At 44.8% G+C, this 20,544-nt stretch overlaps 1 protein-coding gene and 2 non-coding genes across 3 annotated transcripts; 1 reads left to right on the top strand and 2 right to left on the bottom strand.

Annotated features, from left to right (window-relative positions):
• Nucleotides 1-7,613: 7,613 nt before the first annotated feature.
• Nucleotides 7,614-7,686, bottom strand: TRNAR-UCG (transfer RNA arginine (anticodon UCG)). The gene has a single exon. It is a non-coding gene; the product is annotated as a tRNA-Arg (tRNA).
• Nucleotides 7,687-8,433: 747 nt separating this feature from the next.
• Nucleotides 8,434-8,506, top strand: TRNAR-CCU (transfer RNA arginine (anticodon CCU)). The gene has a single exon. It is a non-coding gene; the product is annotated as a tRNA-Arg (tRNA).
• Nucleotides 8,507-11,942: 3,436 nt separating this feature from the next.
• On the bottom strand, nt 11,943-17,626 carry MRPL58 (mitochondrial ribosomal protein L58). The gene is made up of 6 exons (XM_067547517.1): nt 17,398-17,626; nt 16,209-16,242; nt 14,913-14,972; nt 13,999-14,081; nt 12,851-13,020; nt 11,943-12,160 (listed from the first exon to the last, which is right to left on the bottom strand). Exons 1-6 carry the CDS (start codon nt 17,584-17,586, stop codon nt 12,076-12,078), a joined length of 621 nt encoding a protein of 206 aa, XP_067403618.1. The 5' UTR covers nt 17,587-17,626; the 3' UTR covers nt 11,943-12,075.
• Between the last annotated feature and the right edge of the window lie 2,918 nt (nt 17,627-20,544).

Genomic DNA, 20,544 nt, shown 5'->3' with positions numbered 1-20,544 from the left:
CTGGGCTAAACAGACCATTGGTCTGACCCAGTATAGCAATTCTCATGTTCTTAGGATAAGCGAAATGTAGTGTTACCATGATTTATGCATGAGAACGTTTTAATTAGGGGTTAGAGTAGATAGGTACACAGATGAGGTAACGAAGTACATTGAATTATGGAACAGGGGATAAAAGATAGGTGATGGATAATAAGAGAATGGAGAACATAGCAGAGACCAGAGATATGAAAAGAGTTGCCCTATCCCCAGGAGAGTTAACTTAATCAATGATCTTTCTTGCTTTCTCTGCTTTTGCACACATTCATAAGTGATAATCACATTGTCTTAAAATGTACAAAATAAAGGCTAAAATAAACTGTTTAAGCCTAAATTGAAATGGATCTTGTGTTTTCACCCAATCTTTAGGGTAGGGGGGTTGAAGGACTGGGCCTACTGAGACCCCAAAAGTCTGTGTGCAAATTCTGAGCTAAGGCTGTCACAGAGCCCTCTTGTTTTGGGTGTGTGGAAGGACTGCTCCCACTCGACACAATCTTTCCCACATTTCCAGAGCTTCAATTGGCTCTACTGAGATCATTAAAACAGATGGGGTTGAGGAATTTCCTGGTTTTGTTTTAACTGCTCTCAGCATAAAGCGGAGGTGCAGATCTCTGTTTGTTTCTTCTCCATTTAACTGCAGTGACTGGATGGAAAATCCCCTCCTAACCAAAATTGACCTGCTGGCATGACTGCAGAGGGGATGCTGGGTACTGGAGTGCAACTGGATTTTGCTGGCTGAATTTGTCAATCTAACAGGTTGTAGATACAATCTGTGGAGGTGCCTCCTCCTATTCTACGTTGGAGAGTTTATGGTACTACTGGGACTTTTCTCTTCCCCAGCCGTACTGAATTCAAAATCTGCATGGGTGAAAGCATCTAGCTGTGGAAGGAACAGTTTTATATACTTTATTTTTTGTATTCTACTTTTATACCTAGTTCTATATTTTTTAAGACTCCATCTTGTATGCTAAAGATTCCATCTTGGATTTTTAGTAGCTTTCTCAGCCTTGAAACAGGTACATTTTGTAGAGTTGCAGGTTTTTGCAGCTGTCAGTAGATAACAAGACAGTGCTAGCTAGCTTCAAAAGATAGTTGTTATGGGAATCAGGGGCCCTGTCCAATGAGCAATATGGAGGAATTTCTTAGTATATCTTAGTGTAGAAAAAGTTGAGCTAATGGAAATGTACTGCAATACATCATCCTTTTCTTTTTTCTCTTTGTCTGAATACTGTATAAAACTTAGTGGTATGAGTCTGTAAGATAGAAGGCCTCGGGAGCCTTAGGGTGACCGACACTTCTCCGAGCTGCTCGTAATAAACTGCCTCAAAGAACTGTGCACTCAAGTCTTTATTTAGGAGGGCCCTGAGCTTTCCTACGATATAGCTCAAGAGATTAAAAATCTCACATGGAAGGAGGTGCCAGCTTATGCCAAGGTCTTTACATTTAAAAGCTTGCTTTAAATGATGTAAAATACTGACTTTGCTACAGAAGGTGTTAGGCTTCAATGAACTATTGTTTCCTTGACACTGGCACATCAGATGCCAGCTTATGCCAAGGTCTCTAGACCTCACTGAACACTGACAAAATGCATAGCTGGAAACCAGTCTGGCTCACCTGTATGCTGGTGTTGTTAAAAGAGATATTTGAGTTATAAGAATGTGTTGGGTGTTTATGCAATGCTTGTAGGGTGCTTCACATGCTAATTTCACTTAACAGCTGTACTTCTTCTGAAAGTGATTGGCTGAGGTGGGGCCAGGGAAATTAGAAAATGGATGAGCTGTTTGCAATGTTTGGTTTGCACTTTAGTTTAATGTTCTCTGCCAGTAGTTAAAACCTGCACTTGCCTTGCTTGCCATCCTGCACTGCAGTCATGTTGCTGTGGGCTAGACACGCTGTTTAGAGCTGCAAGGCATGTTGTAACCTGACACAATTTTTCACTGGTCTTCAAAGAGAGTCTGTCTGACTCTCTGTCTGTCTTCCCCAGAGCAGACTTTCATTAGTCCGTAGTTTGTGTAAAATTTTCCTTGAGTGGTAAAACCACCTCCACACTCTTGGACAGCTCCCATGGAAAGGGATCAGGTCCATTTAAATGTATGTGGGAGGCAGCATGGAGATTTACAATGATTATCCAGGGTTTTAAATATCTATTCATCTGCCCCTCTCCATAGTGTCTCAGCACCCACGAGGCTAGCTAGGAATATTTTCTTCTAAACATAAAGGAAACTGTGATGCTTTCCAGGGGTCTGAGGCACCTCCCTCCACCTACCCTTACACTGAGGGAGCCCTGTCTGTGTCTGCTGTGGGTCGCCTCCCTGCTTCCACTCTTTATGGGGAACACAAACGCTCCCTCTAGGCCTGGCAGGCCCCAGTGTCACTCCCTGGGTTAGTTATAGTTGATAGATGCCCTCTGAGTCTCTCCCTGGAGCTCCCAGCTCCTGCTCCACCGGACAATTGGAGGATTCACAGAGTCGTAGCTGTCAAAGAAACAGCACCCTCCCGCCCGATTACCTGTTCCACCTCAGATCACAGCTCTGCTCACCACACAACCTACAGATACGTTTATAGCAAAACTGAGTCCATGTTTATTTAACAAAGCAGAGAGATTCAACCAGGCACAAGCAGAGGTGTTGGAAACAAATGGTTTGCATATAAAACAAAGTCATAGCATGCATTCTAGAGTCTAGATTTAACGAACACAATAGTCTTGTGTCATGTAGAATATGGCTCACTCTAAATCCTTGCAACGTTTTAGAGGGGCAGGCTGTCTGTGACCCGCCTTTCAAAAGACAAACACGATGTTAGCTCGTCCCCTAGGTGAAGGAGTCTGTATTTTTGCTCTCCCCAAGATGTGTTAGTCTCAGCTTTTATCTGCATTCATAAATGGGACAACCCTGTTGTATAGCCCTTTTTATTAATCTCAGTTCAATTTCACCAGCCACTTAGCTGCCCCGTCTCCAGCTGGCTTCAAAGCCAGGTAAACTCAAACATGGCTGCCACCTACTGAAGATAATTACTTTTGACTGGCAAACGTTTTTCCCTTTCATACAGGCTCCATTTCCTTAGCTTGCAGGAGCCTCCTGTTTCTAACCCTCCTAGATTTACTACAGTAACAGAGCAGTGTATTGCTTTCCCCCCCCCCCCCCCCTTTTGGGGTTGGAAGGAGTTTGCTGCAGGTAGTGCGGTTCCCATTAAAAATGGTATAAAGGGAAAGCAAGTGAAATCAATCAGTCTTACTGCTCATCGGTGAAGAGCTACGGCACTCAAGATATCCACCGGCCTAGTAAAGCGAGAAACATTGCTGAAGGTTAGGGTATTCCAAGAGACAAATTAATTTCTCCATGTTGGGGGGCAGGAGGCGCGGGGAGGGGAGAAGAATAACAGTTGAGTCTAGTCTTGGCATACCTCTGAGGAAGAATGGAGCTGTTTGTTAGTGACTGGTGAGGAGTCTTACAACAGTCATCCAGCAATAGAAGGTGACCACCTGTCACTTTTCTTTTGCAAAGAAAGTGTTGAGCCAACCCCCCAGCTCCTGCACTTTCCAGTCGATAAAGAAAGAAGAGGGAGATGTGCTCTCCTATCACTGACAAAGTGGAAATCTGGGTAAAATTCAACTGTACTTCCAAGGGCTCTTTCTAATTCTTCTTGGGTATAGTGTATAAGGAGAGATTTCTATTTACAGGTGATTATTCCCGTACTCAGTCACATCAGGTACTTACAGACCTGTTCTGGAATAGCTCCTGCAGTGGATAAAATGAAAGACTGGTTATGTTCAAACCTCCCTAACCCCCTTCATCATGGAGACACCAGGCTGGGTCTCAGTCACCTCTACTGCTGATTCCCTTTTGAAGCTACAGGATGAAGTAATGAGAAAATCAGTGTCCATCATGGCGGCACTAACCTGCATTTGTCCCATGTAAATTCCCATGAGGGAGATGTGGGGTGGAGGGAGTAAATTGCTCTGGTGGTTACCTCGTTTAGTATGTCAGCTGACAGGAGGGGACTAGCCCTGGCTGACCCAGATACCAAAGAGAAAAGGAGAGGTGCTAAAATAGCTCCGCACATCTTTCCTCTCACTTTAAAAATGGGAGATGATTCAAACAGCTTTGAGACTAGAGAGTGAGATGACGGTGCACATAGCTGAGTGTTGGAGGTGTCGAGGCAAGGTGTCACAGCACTTTCCAGACAGGGGGCACTTTGTGGCAGTCTCACTATGCTCTGGGGAGGATGCATTTATTCGTATTATTGTATTGCCTATTTTGGGCATTTTGCTGCTAACTGCTACAGCGGCTTAGACTGCATGCAAATCAAAAAAGAAAAGCAAAAGCAAGAAATAATCAAAAGTGCACGTGCTTCTATTCCCTCCACCTTCCAGAAGAGCTCCGTGTAGCTCGAAAGCTTGTCTCTGTCACCAAGAGAAGTTGGTTCAGTAGAAGATGTTACCTCACCCACCTTGTTATTACATTTTTAATTGAATATTTTTAATAAAATATGAGGTTATTTTGTGCACGTGAGGAGAAGCCTGAGAAGTGGCAACTTGGACAACCTAGGTGGAAAGAATATGATGGCGGTGAGCCAGAGGCGGGGAAGTGACATGTTCCATAGGTACAAGAGGCAACCTTAATTCTGGCATTTCCTAACTTTTGAGGGCTTGACTTTTTTATTCAGTGACATTTGTCTTTGTGTGTGTGTCGCTGTGTGTATGTAACACAGCAACTTTTGAGTGCCGCATCTGATCAATTCCAACATTTCAGAGACTGTCCGAGGCATCAGGGTCCAGAACCCGACTGATTTGGGGGGCAATTGGAAAGCTGAAATGGGGGAACCCAAAGCCTTTGTCAACTGTTCAGCACAATCACACTTTCAAGAGACTCTGCAATTACCAATAGATCAAACAAGGGCTTGCTAGCACCCGTTAATGCCTTCCAGCAGAGCAGTATCTCCATGTTATCTCTGCCCATCCTCCCACTAGAGTTTAACATGTTCATATCTGGAATGACTTATCTCCCAGACAGAAAGAAGAATAATGAGAGAGGGGAGGCAGAAGAGAGGGTCACAGGGAAGGGAGGAATAGGGGCATGCACACAGTCCCTAACCAGGAGGAAGCTACAATGGGGGACCTTGGTATGGGGGCAAGAGGGCTCACACAACCCCTAGCATGGGGAAAAGGTGGTGCAATGTGGCATACAAACTCCACCCAAGGCAGGAAAGTGTTAATGGGCTGCTGGGGGTGCAATCAACCTGCTCTGCAACACCTGGGGCAGGAGCCAGGCTTCCAGGGAGGAGTTAAAGAGGAGAGGAGACGAGACACCTGCTCTGCTGCTAAGAGGCAGCTGGAGTGGGCAGTTTGTAGGGGGCTCTTGGTGGGAAGGAAAGCTGGGTTCAAGAGGACTGTTGGTGGTGAGTTATTCTGGAGGAAAGGGAAGTGTTGATTTCTTTGCTTGTTATGGCCCTTTGGGCAGCTGGGAAGATGTCCACAGGCTACAGAGCTCCAGCCTGGAAGGTGCTAGACTGGGTGAGCAGTGGAAGAGCAATGGTGTGGGAATGGCTGCTGTGCTGCTTGATGCTGTGCGGGGATGCTCTGGTAAGGCTGTGCTAATCCAGGTAGGAATGGGAGCATGGGGGACAGAGCACCTGGCATGTGGGGAGAAAATGGGGGGGGGGGGGGGAAGCACTGGAATGGGTAGAGGGGAAGATGGAGGGTTCTGTTATGAGGTGGTGGTGGGAAGGGGGTGCACACAACCCTTGCCAGGGAGACCCTAGTAGGTGAGGGAGTAATAGGGGCACACAGAGCTGTGCGGAGCAGGGCACAAACTACCCCTGGTTGTGGTGGGAGACTGAAGGACTCTGGTATGGGGAGGGTGTAGACACAGAATTTCTGAGGGGAGTGGAGGAGATTGGGGGTGAGTTTGTAGGAAGTCCCTGAAACAAAAGGGATGGCACACGGGGGGGGGGGGCTTGTGTGGGACTGGAGGGATATACCATGGACTCTGTGCAATGAACTCAGCCTACAGAAGCTGCAAAGTGTGTGACCACTAACCCTTCCCTCTGGTAATGTTAACTTTTATGTCTGTCTATATGAGTAAAGGGAAGCTTGCCATGTACATGAAAACATGTGGTTAGTTTAAAACCGAGAAGGGATGTAACCTTCAGAAATGATGTGCAGTGCCTTGAGAGAGTTACAAATAAAGTCCTTGGGGCTGGATCTCCAATCTCCTCTGAATGAGGATGCTGGTGATGCAGGGTTCTGTTAAAAGAAAGTTTATTTAATATGAAAAATGAAAGATGCCAATAAAAATGGAACACATTATAGAATAATTGGAGGCTAAGGTATCTCTGTAGGACAGATGATATCACTCCCTGACTCTGTCTACTACATCTTCGTTGCTAGGACATAAAAAGCGTTCTGGTTTCCCTTCTAAAATAGTTAGTTCTTAAAGCTTTTCAAATAGTTTTATTAATTTTTTCTGGAAACCACAACTAGGCTTAAAGATGCCTTAAATATATTTCACTGAAAATGCACTTTAACTAAATGGGAACATAGAGAGGTTCATTTATGGGAATATATAGAGGTTCAATTGCTTTTACAATTACAAAAGCTTAGGAGGCCAGTGCCTGACACATTAGGCCAATGCAAAGCCAAAAAAAAAAACTTGCTTTATTTGCTGCTTGATTCCTCATCTTGCTCTGGGCTGTGCTCTGGGCTCTGGTCTGCGATTTGCACCTTCAAGTCCTTTTTCTGCCTCTTGCTGACACTAAACCCTCTTAGTTCCCTTCTGCTGCAAGAAGCCTTTTATCCTCTGCTGTCTCCAGATGCAACCACAAGAGTCTTCTTGCGATTCATTTTCACACCAGGCAGCTTGTTTCATACCAAGCTCCAGTGACTCCGGAGCAGCTGGACAGAACATCTTTTACCCAGGCCTAGCTCAGGAGAGCAATATTGGCGTGCTTTTCTAGTCTGGACATTTGTACAGTAGAAAGTGAATCACCCTGAGAGTAACAAGCTAGTTTCTCTGTGAGCATTTAACTATGGGTGGGCATATGGGCACAAGCCCATCTGATCCTACGCCGCCCAGCTGGCTATGGTCACAGGCCCTCTGCTCTGTGACCCTCTGGGCCTGCCATACCTGCCTATGCATTTGCCGTCTTGAGACTTTATTTTTAAATCCCACCCCCACATTCGGTGGCAAAATCTTCAAAGGCCGAATTCCTGGTAGTTTTCACATTCCTTCTTTAGTCATTACAGTGCTACGGTTGCATGCATCACCTCTTTTCTGGGCTAATACCATGGATCCGTCCCAAATGCATAAGGTTAAACAAGAACACTCTATTAAGAGGACCTGTTTCTCGTGCATTTTAAGAGGGATCAATTCTGGACGAGCAGAGGAGGGCAGGATGGGCATGGCTGTGGGCTGCCAGTGGGAGATGAGCTCTGCTTTCCCTACTCTTCTGCAGAAGCTGCTGTCTTTCTCACCCTGGCATGGAGGGGGGGGGTGCAGCTGCTTCCTGGCAAATCACTCTTCAAAACAACATCAGGACGATTGAAAAGAATCACATTCTTCCCCCACTAAAAGAATCACCGACCACGAAGGGACTCGAACCCTCAATCTTCTGATCCGAAGTCAGACGCCTTATCCATTAGGCCACGCGGTCACATTGAATGGCACTCGAGCGGTGATGAAGACAAGCTGTGTCCTCGCCAGCGGCTGCACTTCGTGGGGCTCAGGCAGAGCAGAAGCTTTTCACTTTCTGGCGCTGATGCTGAGAGACGCGCCTGGGCTGCGCGGGAAGCTCAGGGCACCTCTTACCTCGCTTGCCCCTTTGCTCGGGGTGTGTGGGGCAAAAAATGTCTGATTGCATGAAGTGCAAACTCCGACTTTATTTAAAGGCCGGGTAGGGGTGACCCCAGGTGCACCTCTGGTAAAGGGACACCGGGGGAATCAGCACGGGAGAGATGCGCGCTGCTTCCCCAGGCGGGACCCGAACTCTCGACTTCCTCCTTGAGAATAAGCCGCTTTTTCCGCCCCAGCCACCCGCTCACAGCGCAGCGGAGCCCGGCGTGGGGGGACTAGAACGCGGCGCCCAGCTGTGCCCAACGCATGGCGCGCGGGGCCTTAAGGGCGAGCCACGGCGGAGGCCGGACCCGTGCGAATCTCGCCCAGGGGATGCCAGGGGGCAGCGAATGAACGGGACAGTGCCGGTGCCAGCCCGCCTGGGCTCCATGCATCCATCGCAGCCCGCAACCGGCCCCCGCGGCCTGTGAGGTGCAAGCAGGGGCCGGGGTTTGTGGAGGGCGAGACCAATTCCCACCCCGGCGGGAGAGCATATAGAAAAGGAAGGAGAAAAATTGTTCAGCCACCACAGAGTTAAGGAGGAGTATGGAAGAGATATTTCCAGAAAGCCCCAGTGGCCTAATGGATAAGGCACTGGCCTCCTAAGCCAGGGATTGTGGGTTCGAGTCCCATCTGGGGTGAGAAGGTTTCTTTTTTTGTTTAAAAGCAAAACCATCTCTCCTCGGTGGCGTCTGCAGTCCATTACTGGCTACAAATTTAAAGGACACACATTTTCACGATGTGGCCTGGTCTGTACTACAGTTTGTCCACTAAAGTCAGCTTTCCTCAACAAAGCAGAGGTGGTGTACACAAGGCAATCAACCCTGCCCTAACACACAGACAAAAACAGCCCTCCCTAGATAACCCATTCCAGTGCTTCACCACCCGCCTAGTCAAAAAAGATCTTCAGCGGTGCTAGAAGCAGTGATAGCCTTTTGAAGGGGATGGGCACACTGCCGCTTACGAATAGCAGTTTGGGACTGGCTAGTGCCTATGGTAGTCTCACTGCTATTCCACCAATGCCCCTCACCTTGGCATCATAGATTAGCTGCCTAGTTAGCTAGTGCCTAAGGTCATCCAGTGCCCTCCCCGCTCAGGACAACTGTGAGCAAAACATAGGCCAAAAGCTCTAGCAGCCAGAAAACAGTTCCAAGCAGCAGCTCCTTGTCATGTCTGAGCTCAGGATGCCACTATGTGGCTTTTTGATTCACTTAAGGAATTTTGTGAAGCTTTTTTTTATTCTCTTCTATTGGATTTTCTCTCTCTGTTTTACCCAGACAGGTTCACTGGCTGCTGTTCAAACGTGTCCTGTTTTCCATTGACCATAAAAGCAGCAACTAGGTCATGCCTCTAACAGAGCTCAGGACATATTCCTTTTACCCACAAGAGACCATAAGGGCAACTAAATCAATTTACTGGACACCCTTTACAGCTGAAATTAACATTCTCGCCCAGAAATATTCAGCTTCTTTTTTTAATTCATTGTTTATTTAGACTCTGGTAGCACCCACAATGTGCTAGGGGTTTCCATATTCAAAAGCAAATGTCGTCCCTTGCTTTGAAGTGTTTATAGTCTGAAAAACCCATCCTCACAACTACAGTAGTGCCAACCACAAATGTCCAAAAATCATGAGTTGGACTACAAAAAAATCTTGAGTTTGGCTTTAAAATAATGAGCTTTTAAAAGGGGTGCCTTTTCATTGCTTTTTGGGTTCTGAGCCTTTAGCTCACCCTTGCTTCATTTTTTCAACCTTTCCCCAACACTCATGAGGGCTAGAGTTTTTTTTTTTATTTCTGAGGAAAGCTGAAATTCTGCAGAAGCTGGGACTAAATGTCACTAGATTTGTGATAAAATCACAAGAGCTGGCAACACTCATAACTTTATTCTATGCCATTTTTCATTTGAGGAAGACAAACACGTCCATTATGTTCTTCTAATCCACAGTTTGCTTCTTTAATGAGGCAAAATTTAGTTACACTTCTTTACTTGAAAAGTTCAAGCAAAAGCGTCAGCGACAGAATGAGGCTTCATGTTAACTGAGTGAACTGTACAGCTCATCTGACTTCAGATCACAAAAGCGAGGGTTCAAGTTCTTTTTGCACCTTCAGTATCTCTTAGCAGGGTCTGCCACCAAAAGCTATGGGGGAAAAAAGCCAGCCAATAATCCATTTACAGACAATTCCCACACAAATGCATTAGAAGAGTGCAAGACTGGGGTCAGCATCGTTTCTCACCATCCCCCATGTATATTCCTCCCTGTCTCCTGTGTTCCAACAGTCACTACTTTTGGCTGGACTTACAATGGCTGTGCAGGCTCCATCAAACCTTTCCTTCCATTTCATTGTTGCATTAGGATTGAAAAAGAAGTTATTTCATGACGTTGTGGTTTTGGGCTCCTTGAGGGGAAAAACACTCTTGCACTTTCATCTGCTTTTCATCTTCAAGCATTATGAACATTAGCAAATTAATCCTCCCAACACCTTCATGAGCTAGATAAATAGCACTGCTATCTCCTTTTACAGATGAATGGGGGCACAGAGAAGGCAAATGAGCTGCAAAGGTCACCACAGCTGAAATCCTGCAAACACTTAAACACACTGCTTAACTTGATGCATGAGAGTACTCCTATGCATTCATAAGCACATTCATAAGCATATGCAGGTTCGGGATACAAAGGCGTTAGCTTTAAAACTGGAAGAGCTCATGTGTTTTTGGTGCACAGCCCCAGGGTCAGACCATTCTTTCTGATAAAAGAAAAACTATAGTCAGCAATCAGAGCAGAATGAACAGGCTATGTAGAGTGAGCAGCATCCAATGCTCCTTGGCCAACAGAAGAAGCCTTACCACTAGAGATCTCTGTCTTTGGTTGAGGGGAAATTGGGAATCAGAGTGAAAAAATTAACCCAACAGACAGGCTATGAGGAAGATCATAGTATTTTAGACACATTTCATTTTCAGAATTTAAATCCCACCTACAAAATCTAGCGCCTAATAACTCCAGTCCAGGGTCAGGGCCTCATATTGCTAGATGCCGCACAAAGAAGTAACAAAGAAGACAACCCTCTCTCGATGAAAATCTCTTAGGCACTCATCCTTCTGATAGAATGCCTACTTTGACAATTTCATAAATTAATTTGAAACATGCACACCAGTTAATTAGCACTTAGGATCAGTAGACCGATAGAATGAGTGAGCTGCTTAAAAAGTAAGTATGAACGAGAATCTATTCTATCCAAATATAAGCTAGATCAGTGATACTCAGACTGAGGTTCACGAGCTGCAAGTGGGTCTTTAATGTGTCTCCTGCGGTTCTTTGTAGCATATATTAAAACACTGATTTAATAATTAAATCAATCAGGATGCTTTTACTATTGTTAACCAATTGTAGTTGATAAAATAATACTTGGTCAGTCATTTTGCAATGAAAATATATATAATATACACTAAATATTTCCCATCATACTGTTTAAATATGAATATATAGCACTATAGTAAATGAAACAGTGAATTCACACTACTGTGGCTCTTTTGGGTAATGCAGATCACTCATTTGGCTCCTAAACCACTGAGGTCTGAGTATCATTTAACTAGATGATTGTACTTTATAAACTGTTAGATTCAAAACAAAACCTAACTCACATATATTCTGTTTGACTAAAGTTTAAATAATTGGATGTAAAATAAAAACAATGCCACCTCCACTTGTTCAAGGTGACCGTGACACTTCATCAGAAGAATTTCTGCTTATCACAGAGAAAGAGATGAGAGCTCAGGCTGTCACTAAAGTATCTTGGCAATTACTAATACACTTTTTTTGTTTAAATCTTCGGGTGTGCAACTCTTCTGCTCAAAGGCTCACTTGCTTGCTTCTTCATCAGCATGGATTGCTGTCATACATGGATACAGAAGGGTCTACAGTAGGGGCAGGAGGAATTTAAAAAACAATTATGGCAGAAGATAGCCTGAGCACTTGGCGTTCTTTTAAAACTTGGAAAATTTCTCTGAGACACTAATATTCTACTGCAAATGTTGTTAGTGAAAACAACTCCCCTTTACTAAATACAAGAAAGCAAACGTTAAATTACATATTTTATTTTTACATGTTTTTAAGCAGACTTTTTAAAATACAGTTTGTAATCTGAGTATCCTCTTCAGTTTCCAGGCCAATGTGTTTGAAAATATTGTATGCAGGGAATTTCTTTGTTGTCTTCAGTCGAAGTCTACCCTTCTGCTTTGTTTTATAACCGAGTTAATTTTTTTCTGTCTCAGTCGTTCACGATTCATTTTTTGCACCCTAAGAACAGAGAGAGTGCCTTAAAGAGCCTACCTAGAAACCATTTAAAAACTATTATTCTTCCACACTCATCTTATGATAACACACAATGTGTTACTAGGTGCTGTCCATGCATACAGTAAGACTATCCCTGTCCTTTGGATAGTGTAACCCAAGTAAATTGCTGAACTATTATGAATTATTCATGCTAGGATAGGAGTAGACAAATCTCATGTCTTGGAGCGTTAGTTGATTATCACAGAGGTCAGGAAGGAATTCCAGCCCTTCTCACCCCAATGTAATGTAATATGGCATTACACAGTTGGCCATAGGGATTTTTCACCTTCCTCTAGAGCACAAGGTATTGGTCACTTGTAGAAGATGGATACCAGATTTGATGAACCAGTGGTCTGATCAGGTATGAAAAACTATTACAGTGGATTGCACAGTATAAAATAATTCCAGGTCCAGAACTGATAGACCAGTGCAAGTTAGTTAGAATGGACTACCTAGAGCAGCCCTGACTGATCCATTTTAAACAAATGGCACCCTGACGTAGCTCTGCCATGGTCCCTGCTAGGCATCATGATAGTCCTAACCAGGGAGGCTTTTGCTTAAACCACCTGCAAATTCCAATTGGATTATGTAACTGGATTTTGTCTGGCTAATCCAAACCTAGGTGAAGAAGAGCCCCATTTTTGTTTCTTCTACCTGGCTATGAGGAGCTGGGTAGTCTCCTTGGACACCACACTGGATTTCTGAGTGGCTTCCTTTATCATGTCTCTGATTTTTTGCAAGCAGTCTGCCAGATTCTTCATTTGGTAGCGACTCACTTCAGAGTTTACGATCAGCTCGCCAAGTTTATTTATTTTATTCCTGTGCTAGGGAGGGAAAAAAGATAAAATATTTGACCATGAACACTGTTATACATGTATCATTTCCTGACACAGAAGTTGTGACAGATATGGTAATTTTCCACAAAATCTTTGGAAGATCTACTGAATTAAGTTTAAATAGCTTTGAAAGCCATTGTATTATTGTGGGATTGTACGTAACTTCTGTAGGGGGCAGATATGGCCATCATTAGCCCCAGGAAGTGTTATGAGCTTCAAAGGACTATTTTAAACCAGGTGCCAGACAAGAAGGAACTTTTGGGACAAACATAGGTAAGTGGGTTTCCCAGGAAATACTGGTGCAAAGGGGAATGCAAATTCCAACCTCTGGACTCAATCTTTTGAAGGTGAGCCCTCAGAAGAGAATCATAATTTGACACATGGTCTTTGAAGCTCAAAGACACAACTGTATAAAAGAAAGGCTAACCTATGCATGCATGCTAGTTCTGAGCTAATTGTTATGAACTTGTAATCATAGAAAATCCCCTTAGTGAGGTTTGAAGGTCTGATCACCTGCCAGGGCCCTTGTTGAAGTTAGGGTGATCTCTGGTAAGCTTAAGTAGCATGTTTGTAAGGCTTTTTTATTGTTTTGTTTTCTCTGCAATGTTTTCACATTAAGAATAAATGTGCTTGCTTGGAAAGGACTGTTTGGTAATTTATAAATGTGGGCAATGACGCTATTTATAGCCTCTGAGAAGAAAGCAAAGCAGGCCTGCTCAGGCAGCCTGATTTTTTTGGGGAAATCACAATGTAGGCAGGGAACTGTGCAGCCTGGGAAAACTGACTGGTCCAGAAGGAGAAAGATGAGTCTCTGCCCAAAGGAGGTGATGAATGAGGAGCTGTAAATCTAGACTGGGTGCCCTTGCTGGGCCATGAGACGGAAATACAGGTACTATTGCCCTGAACTTTGACAGAAAGCTGTAAAGTTAAAAAAAATGGAAGGGGAAGGAAAAGGTGGACAGTTACCAGCACTGCTATTTTCTGCCTCACATCTTCTGCAATCCAATCTGCTGATGCCAAATGGAATCTTACTTCTGCCTTACTATTCACTGTGAGTGAAAGACAGAGAAGGGGATGTTTAATTCACCAAAGCTGCTGCAAATTTGAGTTCTCATGCAATTCACATTCAAAAGCAGCTGGTGATAGGTTGCCATGTTGATTCTAATTTGAGTGTGCAGCAGGATCACATCATTGTTTCTTCTTATTACACTCTTCTGCTCTTCTCGGTGCCACAGTTGGAGAACTCTACCTAGATGCTTATATGAACCTCATCACATTATCTGAGACCAGGGCATTTTCAAATAGAATCTAACTGCTACTTTCAATTACAAAGAATAAATTGTTTAATAGTTTTAAAAAAAAATAAAAAGGAAATATCAGGATAAAAAATATTTAAAAAAATAAGTTCCTCCATGTGTTACTAGTAATTAATTCCTTAGTTAACAAAGCTTTTGTTTCTTTAAATCTGGTTTTTAAAATTGATTTCTTTTTGCATGTTTCTCAGCCTGTATCATGAAAACAGACTAGTCCGTTTCACTTTCAGGTTCTCATGCACTGCAGTACTGCAATGTTCAAACTGCAAACACTGCAGAGGACTGTTTTTTGTTTAAACAAAATTTATTCTATTGAAAGAAAAAATATAATGATTAAAACATTTCTATTAGTCTTAACTTTTGTGATTTCTTTTTACAACACTTAAATTTTGGGTTAAATTTGGTCTGCATGTCCCTTTAAATGTCTTAACTACAATGAAAAATGAACAACAAGCAGAAGGCTGCTCTCAAATTTGTCTAGAACTTTTATAAAGCATTGGAAATCCAAGTCTTAAAGTTGTTGTACAGTCTCTCTATATTTTTAAATCTACAGAATATTTATTGTACCTTTATTAACATTCTGACCTCCAGGTCCACTGCTCCGGCAATAGGATATGGACAGGCAATCTGAAAGACAAGAACGCAAGAGTACTTAACCCCACAGCCAGATCTACAACTAATCACACAATAAAAAGCAGAGAAAAGAGATTATCTAAATGATCTGGGGAGAGAATGCAAGTTTAAAGTGAGATGCTCAACTCAGAAGCTATGTTGACTAGCTCTGGTGGAATTAACAGACAGCTTCTTCAAGTGGAAAGGTAAGTGCAACAAATACGATCCTGTGAGGTATTTGATATTTCTATGTATAGGTCCAGTGTTTTGTTGCAAGGAAACATGCCTACAGAACAGACAATCAGTTAAGACCTGATCCAAAACCTACTGAAGTCAGTGGAAAGACTTCTAGTGAAATGGGCACTGGATCAGACCCTCACTGCTATTAATCCCCAAAATAAGAATTAGAGAATTCCCCTCTCCCTACCTTACAAATATTTTTCTTGCTCAGGTTCAGGAAGCCTATAATCATTATAGATAAGATTTTCAGGCTCATTGCTTTATATTAAATACTTATCTGCTTTATCCAAGCCATTCTGAATTTTAATTGTCCCTTTACTGAATTACATTTTTTCACCTATCCCATTTTCTATCATCTTAAATAGCCTGTCTTCCAGCTCTTATCGTGTTCAAAATAAATGTAGGATTAATGCAGTTTCTTATGATGTTCCTCCATCCTTTTCTTCCAGTCACCAGCACATTTTGTGCACAAATCTTATTCTCTGATCACTTCCTTATGTTTAGCATTCTCTAAAAGATTACCCATAAAGAGAGTTCTTTCCTACATGCTCAGGGTTTAACTGATCACCATATTTGGGGTTGAGAAGGAATTTTCCCCCAGGGTAGATTGGCAGAGGCCCTGGGGGTTTTTCACCTTCTTCTGCAGCATGGGGCATAGCTTACTGGTGGATTCTCAGTACCTTAAAGTCTTTAAATCATTATTTGAGGACTTCAGTAACTGAGTCATAGGTTGGGGTCTATTACAGGAGTAGGTGGGTGAGGTTCTGTGGCCTGTGTTGTTCAGGAGGTCAGACTACATGATCATAAAGGTCTCTTCTGAACTTAGTCTGAGTCTAATGGAAGTGGTGGAGACCAATACCTTGCTAATAACTTACTACTTTGATTTTGTTTCTGCACAGGAAATTGAAATCTAAAAATAACCTAATTGATTTACTGGCAATTAAACCAATAAAAACCAGCTGAAAGCAACTTGGACAAAGAAAAGGCATTTTTCCAATATGCTAGACTTACCCATAGGAATGTCAGGAATGTTTTTTGTCCCATCCTATAAAACACACACACACACACACACACACACACACACACAGAAAAAGTGCTGTTAGATGCTACAGAAAGCATTGCGCAATAAAAGCAGTCTCCAGAGCACAGTTTACAAGAAAATAACTATAGAAGCTATTTCTACATAAACACACTTTTTCAGAAAATGACGTATGAAATTGCCCCATGAAAACATCCCTGTAATTGATTGTATATCTGGGCTTAGAACTATTTTTTCATCTAACGTATGCCTCTGAGAATGGTTTGCTGCAGAGGCCTGGCTTATAATTCTTTTCTTTGTATCTTTCACTGGTGTTGTCTAAGCTGGATATTTTCCTCTTTCCCTTGTAAACAGACTAGCTTGTCTGTTCTGTCCTACACAATCCTGCTCTACAGGCTCTTTTCCAGGCAAGCTGTTTTTATTGTTGATTTTAGGCATTTGTAATATGGCCTGCAGATATTCCATACAGTTTGCACTAGTACAGCCTCATCTGATCCCCCCTGCACTGTTCCTTTTCTCCACAATTAAGCTCCAGTCACTTAACTTTTATTCATCTTCCCTCTAGAGCCTGACATCTTTGCCATGACAAGACACCACACCCAAACTAACATCACCAAAGATACTGTTGGTCTCTTTTTATCTTAGGGTTGCCTCTTTTTTATTGCTGAGGGTCTGCTCCCCACAGCACCCACCACACAGGACAGCAAGGGGTCCTCAGTGTAACTTCTGTGGCCAGGAGACATCATATGAAGCTGTGCTGCAAGGATGTTTCTCTGGCACAGGAAAAGGTCATGGTGCCATGGGCCCCAGCCAGCAGCCATGAAACCCCCATGCAGGCTGCAGCCATGAAAGGGTTTGTTTTTGTTTTTGCTTTGAATGAAACAAGGGAACAGTTCCCTACAAACCTGTCATCAGCTATTTCACTATTACTGGCTGTCCTTGGACTCCACCCCTTGAACTCCAGCCCTCCCCCGTATCCGCCCACTTCTATCAGGCCCCGCCCATTACTCGTAAGACACCGCCCCGTCCTCTCCAATTACTAGCAGACTCCACCCACTGCAACATGGCCGTCTACGTCCGCGGCAGTCCGGCCACGGCCCCGCCCCCATTCAATCAGGCTCCTCCCCTCCCGCCTTCTCCCACAGCCCCGCCCCCACGCACTTGGGCCCTCTCTGCGGCGTCGCTCCCGCTCTGCTTCGGGTAGAGCCTGTCCAGGGCGTAGTCGCTCCGGAACTCGGGGCCGCGAGCAGCGCCTGCGGCGGCGGTTCGGTGCGCAATGCCGCGGGGAGGCCGGGCCGGGAGCAGCACCGGCCCCGCCCGGCACAGGCCCCGCAGCACGCGCGCCGCCATCTTGGGTCCTCTGAGTGTGTGTGTGTGTGTGCGCGCGAGCTCCCCTTTAGGCGTCCGGCCGGAGAACAGCGGCTACGCTGCGAAGGTTCCGGGGCGATTCCCTTCCCCCAGCCTCTGTTGCTGTGAGCGCTGGCGGGGCTGGGGCAGCTCTTCGCTTTGCCCGGGGGGGATGCATGGGAGCTGCTGCAGACGATAGGGGCGCCTGCGGGCCGGATGATTGACGTACCATGGGGCCCAGGGGCCAGGGCTGGCCTCCCATGAGCCCTGGCCTAGCGGTATGGTGGGGCTGTCCCGCCCCGCTGAGACCTCCATGCCCCAGACGGGCTCCTGCCCGGGGGGCTGGCTCCGAGACCTGCCCCATGCACGGGGTCGCAGTGCCACTTGCTCAGATTTGGCCCAGCTGGGTGTCTGTCCTCCCCCCCTAACCCCCCAGCTCCCAGTCAGGGAGGCTGGGCCAAACCTGAGCCACGCCCTGAGCCGTGGGCCAGTTTGCAACATGTGGAGCTGGGGCCAGCCTGCCCTGTGGGGCGAGTGGGCACCGGCAGGGCAGCCGGTGTGGTAGTCTCGCTCAGCAACTAGCCCCACCCGCTGGGCTGCCCAGCCCTTGAAGGAAGGACCCAACCCTCCAGGCCTCCTACCGCTTCCACAGGGGCAGACCTGGACTCCTACCCCTGGGGGACAGGACCCATCCCGCTTTAACCATGGGATTTGTTGGGAGGGATGTGGAACGGCGTGGGGGTTGTGTGGCCTAGCAGTGGTGTGACATAGATTCCCAGGTGGCCACTGGAAGGAACCATTGTGATCATCTAGTCTGACCTCTAATAACACAGGCCAGAGAATGCCCCTTAATTTCCTTTGAACAGTGCATTGACAAGTGGGGTGAAGTGTGGGTCTATGGTGATGTTGCCTATTGGGGGTGCCCTAACATCCTGCATTTGTGTGCAGATGTTGCCTAACCCTGCATTGTGCATTGAGCAGTATTTCTGTATTGGCAATCCTAAGTGCTCAAAAATCATGACCATCCCTTCTGTCCCCCAAATCACAGGACTGATTTAAAAGTCATGAGATTGACCCTGAAAACTCCTAATGTTTGGAATTCTTTATTTGCACTCTGGCTTTTGCACTCTTAGGGTTCATGTTTTCAAGCTTATATTTGCAATCATGATGGCTACAAACTTTTTAAAAATGAAAGCTGGGATTTTGGTGGCTTTCCATGACTCCCAGGCTTTAGGGCCTTAACAAAAACATTAACTATTAAGTCTTGGATACCACTGTGAGAGTTGGTAACGCTGCTATTTTACAGTAAAAACCCCAATCCCAGCAGCATATGCTAATGATATTGCTGTATCTTGGGCCACTCCTAGGGAATCTCAAGAGTATTTTCTTTTTATAAGAATGAGAGTGTGCACATCATAAGTAGTTATCTGTCCCCACCCCCTCTTTAATGATTACACATAGTAATAATCAAGTGTTTTCTGGGCACATGGACTTTTTCTCCAATAGAGCAGAGATAAGGCTGAGTCTTGTGGGATTCTAAGAGCCTCATGCAAAGCACTGAGCTCCTCCATTTCCCTTGAAATTGGAACTGTATTTTGAGAGCAGGGCATCCTTGATAGAGACTGGCAGGAGTCACTGAGTAGAGCGGGTATGGGACTGCCAGAGCCTCTGATGTTTTGGCAGGAGTAGAAATGGTATCAGAGGTAATTAGAAGAAACCTTAGTTTAAACTGCAAGCTGAAGTCAAAACAGTTGATGTGGAGACATGTAGGGGCAGCATAACTGGGATCTGAGCTTGGGTCTCTGGTAATCACAGCGGAGGCAGCATGCTCAACCCCTTGGGAAAGGGATTAAGTGTTTTATGTCTCTGTCAAACAGCCTGCTACAGCTGACACTAAGCAGTGCTGATGGGCCATGGAGGGCACTGCATTTTGTGTTAATCTAATCTGAGTGGCACCCCGGCAGCACAGGTTGTTTGAAAATGGAGACCCTGGTGACTTTTGCTCTGATAATGGTTAAAAAAAATAAATCAGACTCGTCAGAGCCAAGTCATGCCATCTGGTGACCTTAATTTCAAGCAACAAGCAGGTAAATGTTTATGATTTGTAGCCGAAGGGGTGGAGAAAAAATAACTGTAGCACGATAATTCACTGTGCCCACTGCTGTTAAACCTGTTAGCATTACTATCTCACTGGTTATATTTGCCAAGAGGGCATCATTCTGCAGCCTGCTTTGGGGCTTCAGTTAGCAGAATGAAGGCACCAGAGGTGACACAAAACCATCTAATAATTTGTGATCGGGTGGGCTGATGTGCCCAGTGATGCATTCCCACTTTGCACAGTGATCCCAGCAGATTTCACAAGTCAATCAGGGCTTGGTCAGGTCCTTCCTTGAATGGGAAACCTCCATAGAAGTCATAGGTGCTATTAAAGTGATGCAGGTGACTCAGTAGATGGCATTCTTCTGTCTGAGGTCTCAGTCCTGGAAAGCACCTAAGCTTGTGCTTAAGGAAATCCATCCCTCCTCCTGATTATGGATGTATTTCTGATTTGGGACTTGAATCTGAACTAACTCATTGTCCCAGAGTGGTGCTGATAGAGCTGGGCTTTGTGCAAGTGCTGTCTTTCAAGTGCAAAGTAAAACTGAGTTCTAGACCAGTGTTTCTCAACGACTGGTCTATGGACTGGCACTGGTCCCTGAGATCTTCCTGTCACAGTATATAGGAAGCTGGTCCCTGGCATCAAAAAGGCTGAGAAACACTGCACTTGTGGTCATTAAAGATTCCAACACGCCTATTCTGCTGAGCCTAGGTTTTCTAGCCAAATTCTGTTCCTGCTGCTCTAAATTTCCCCTGCAACTGGAACTGGGTACAGTCTATTCTGCATTTCCTGTCCTAACCTGTTTCAGGATATTTCTGTGTGCTGTTAGACAGATGCCACCTTCCATTAGACAGGTGGGTAAA

Source organism: Emydura macquarii, unplaced genomic scaffold (genome assembly GCF_026122565.2).
Source record: "Emydura macquarii macquarii isolate MOO-44397 ecotype Brisbane River unplaced genomic scaffold, CSIRO-AGI_Emac_v2 contig_1230, whole genome shotgun sequence".
Classification (NCBI taxonomy): domain Eukaryota; kingdom Metazoa; phylum Chordata; order Testudines; family Chelidae; genus Emydura; species Emydura macquarii.
Note: the sequence above shows the minus strand (reverse complement) of the source record. Positions and strands in the feature narration are given on the sequence as shown.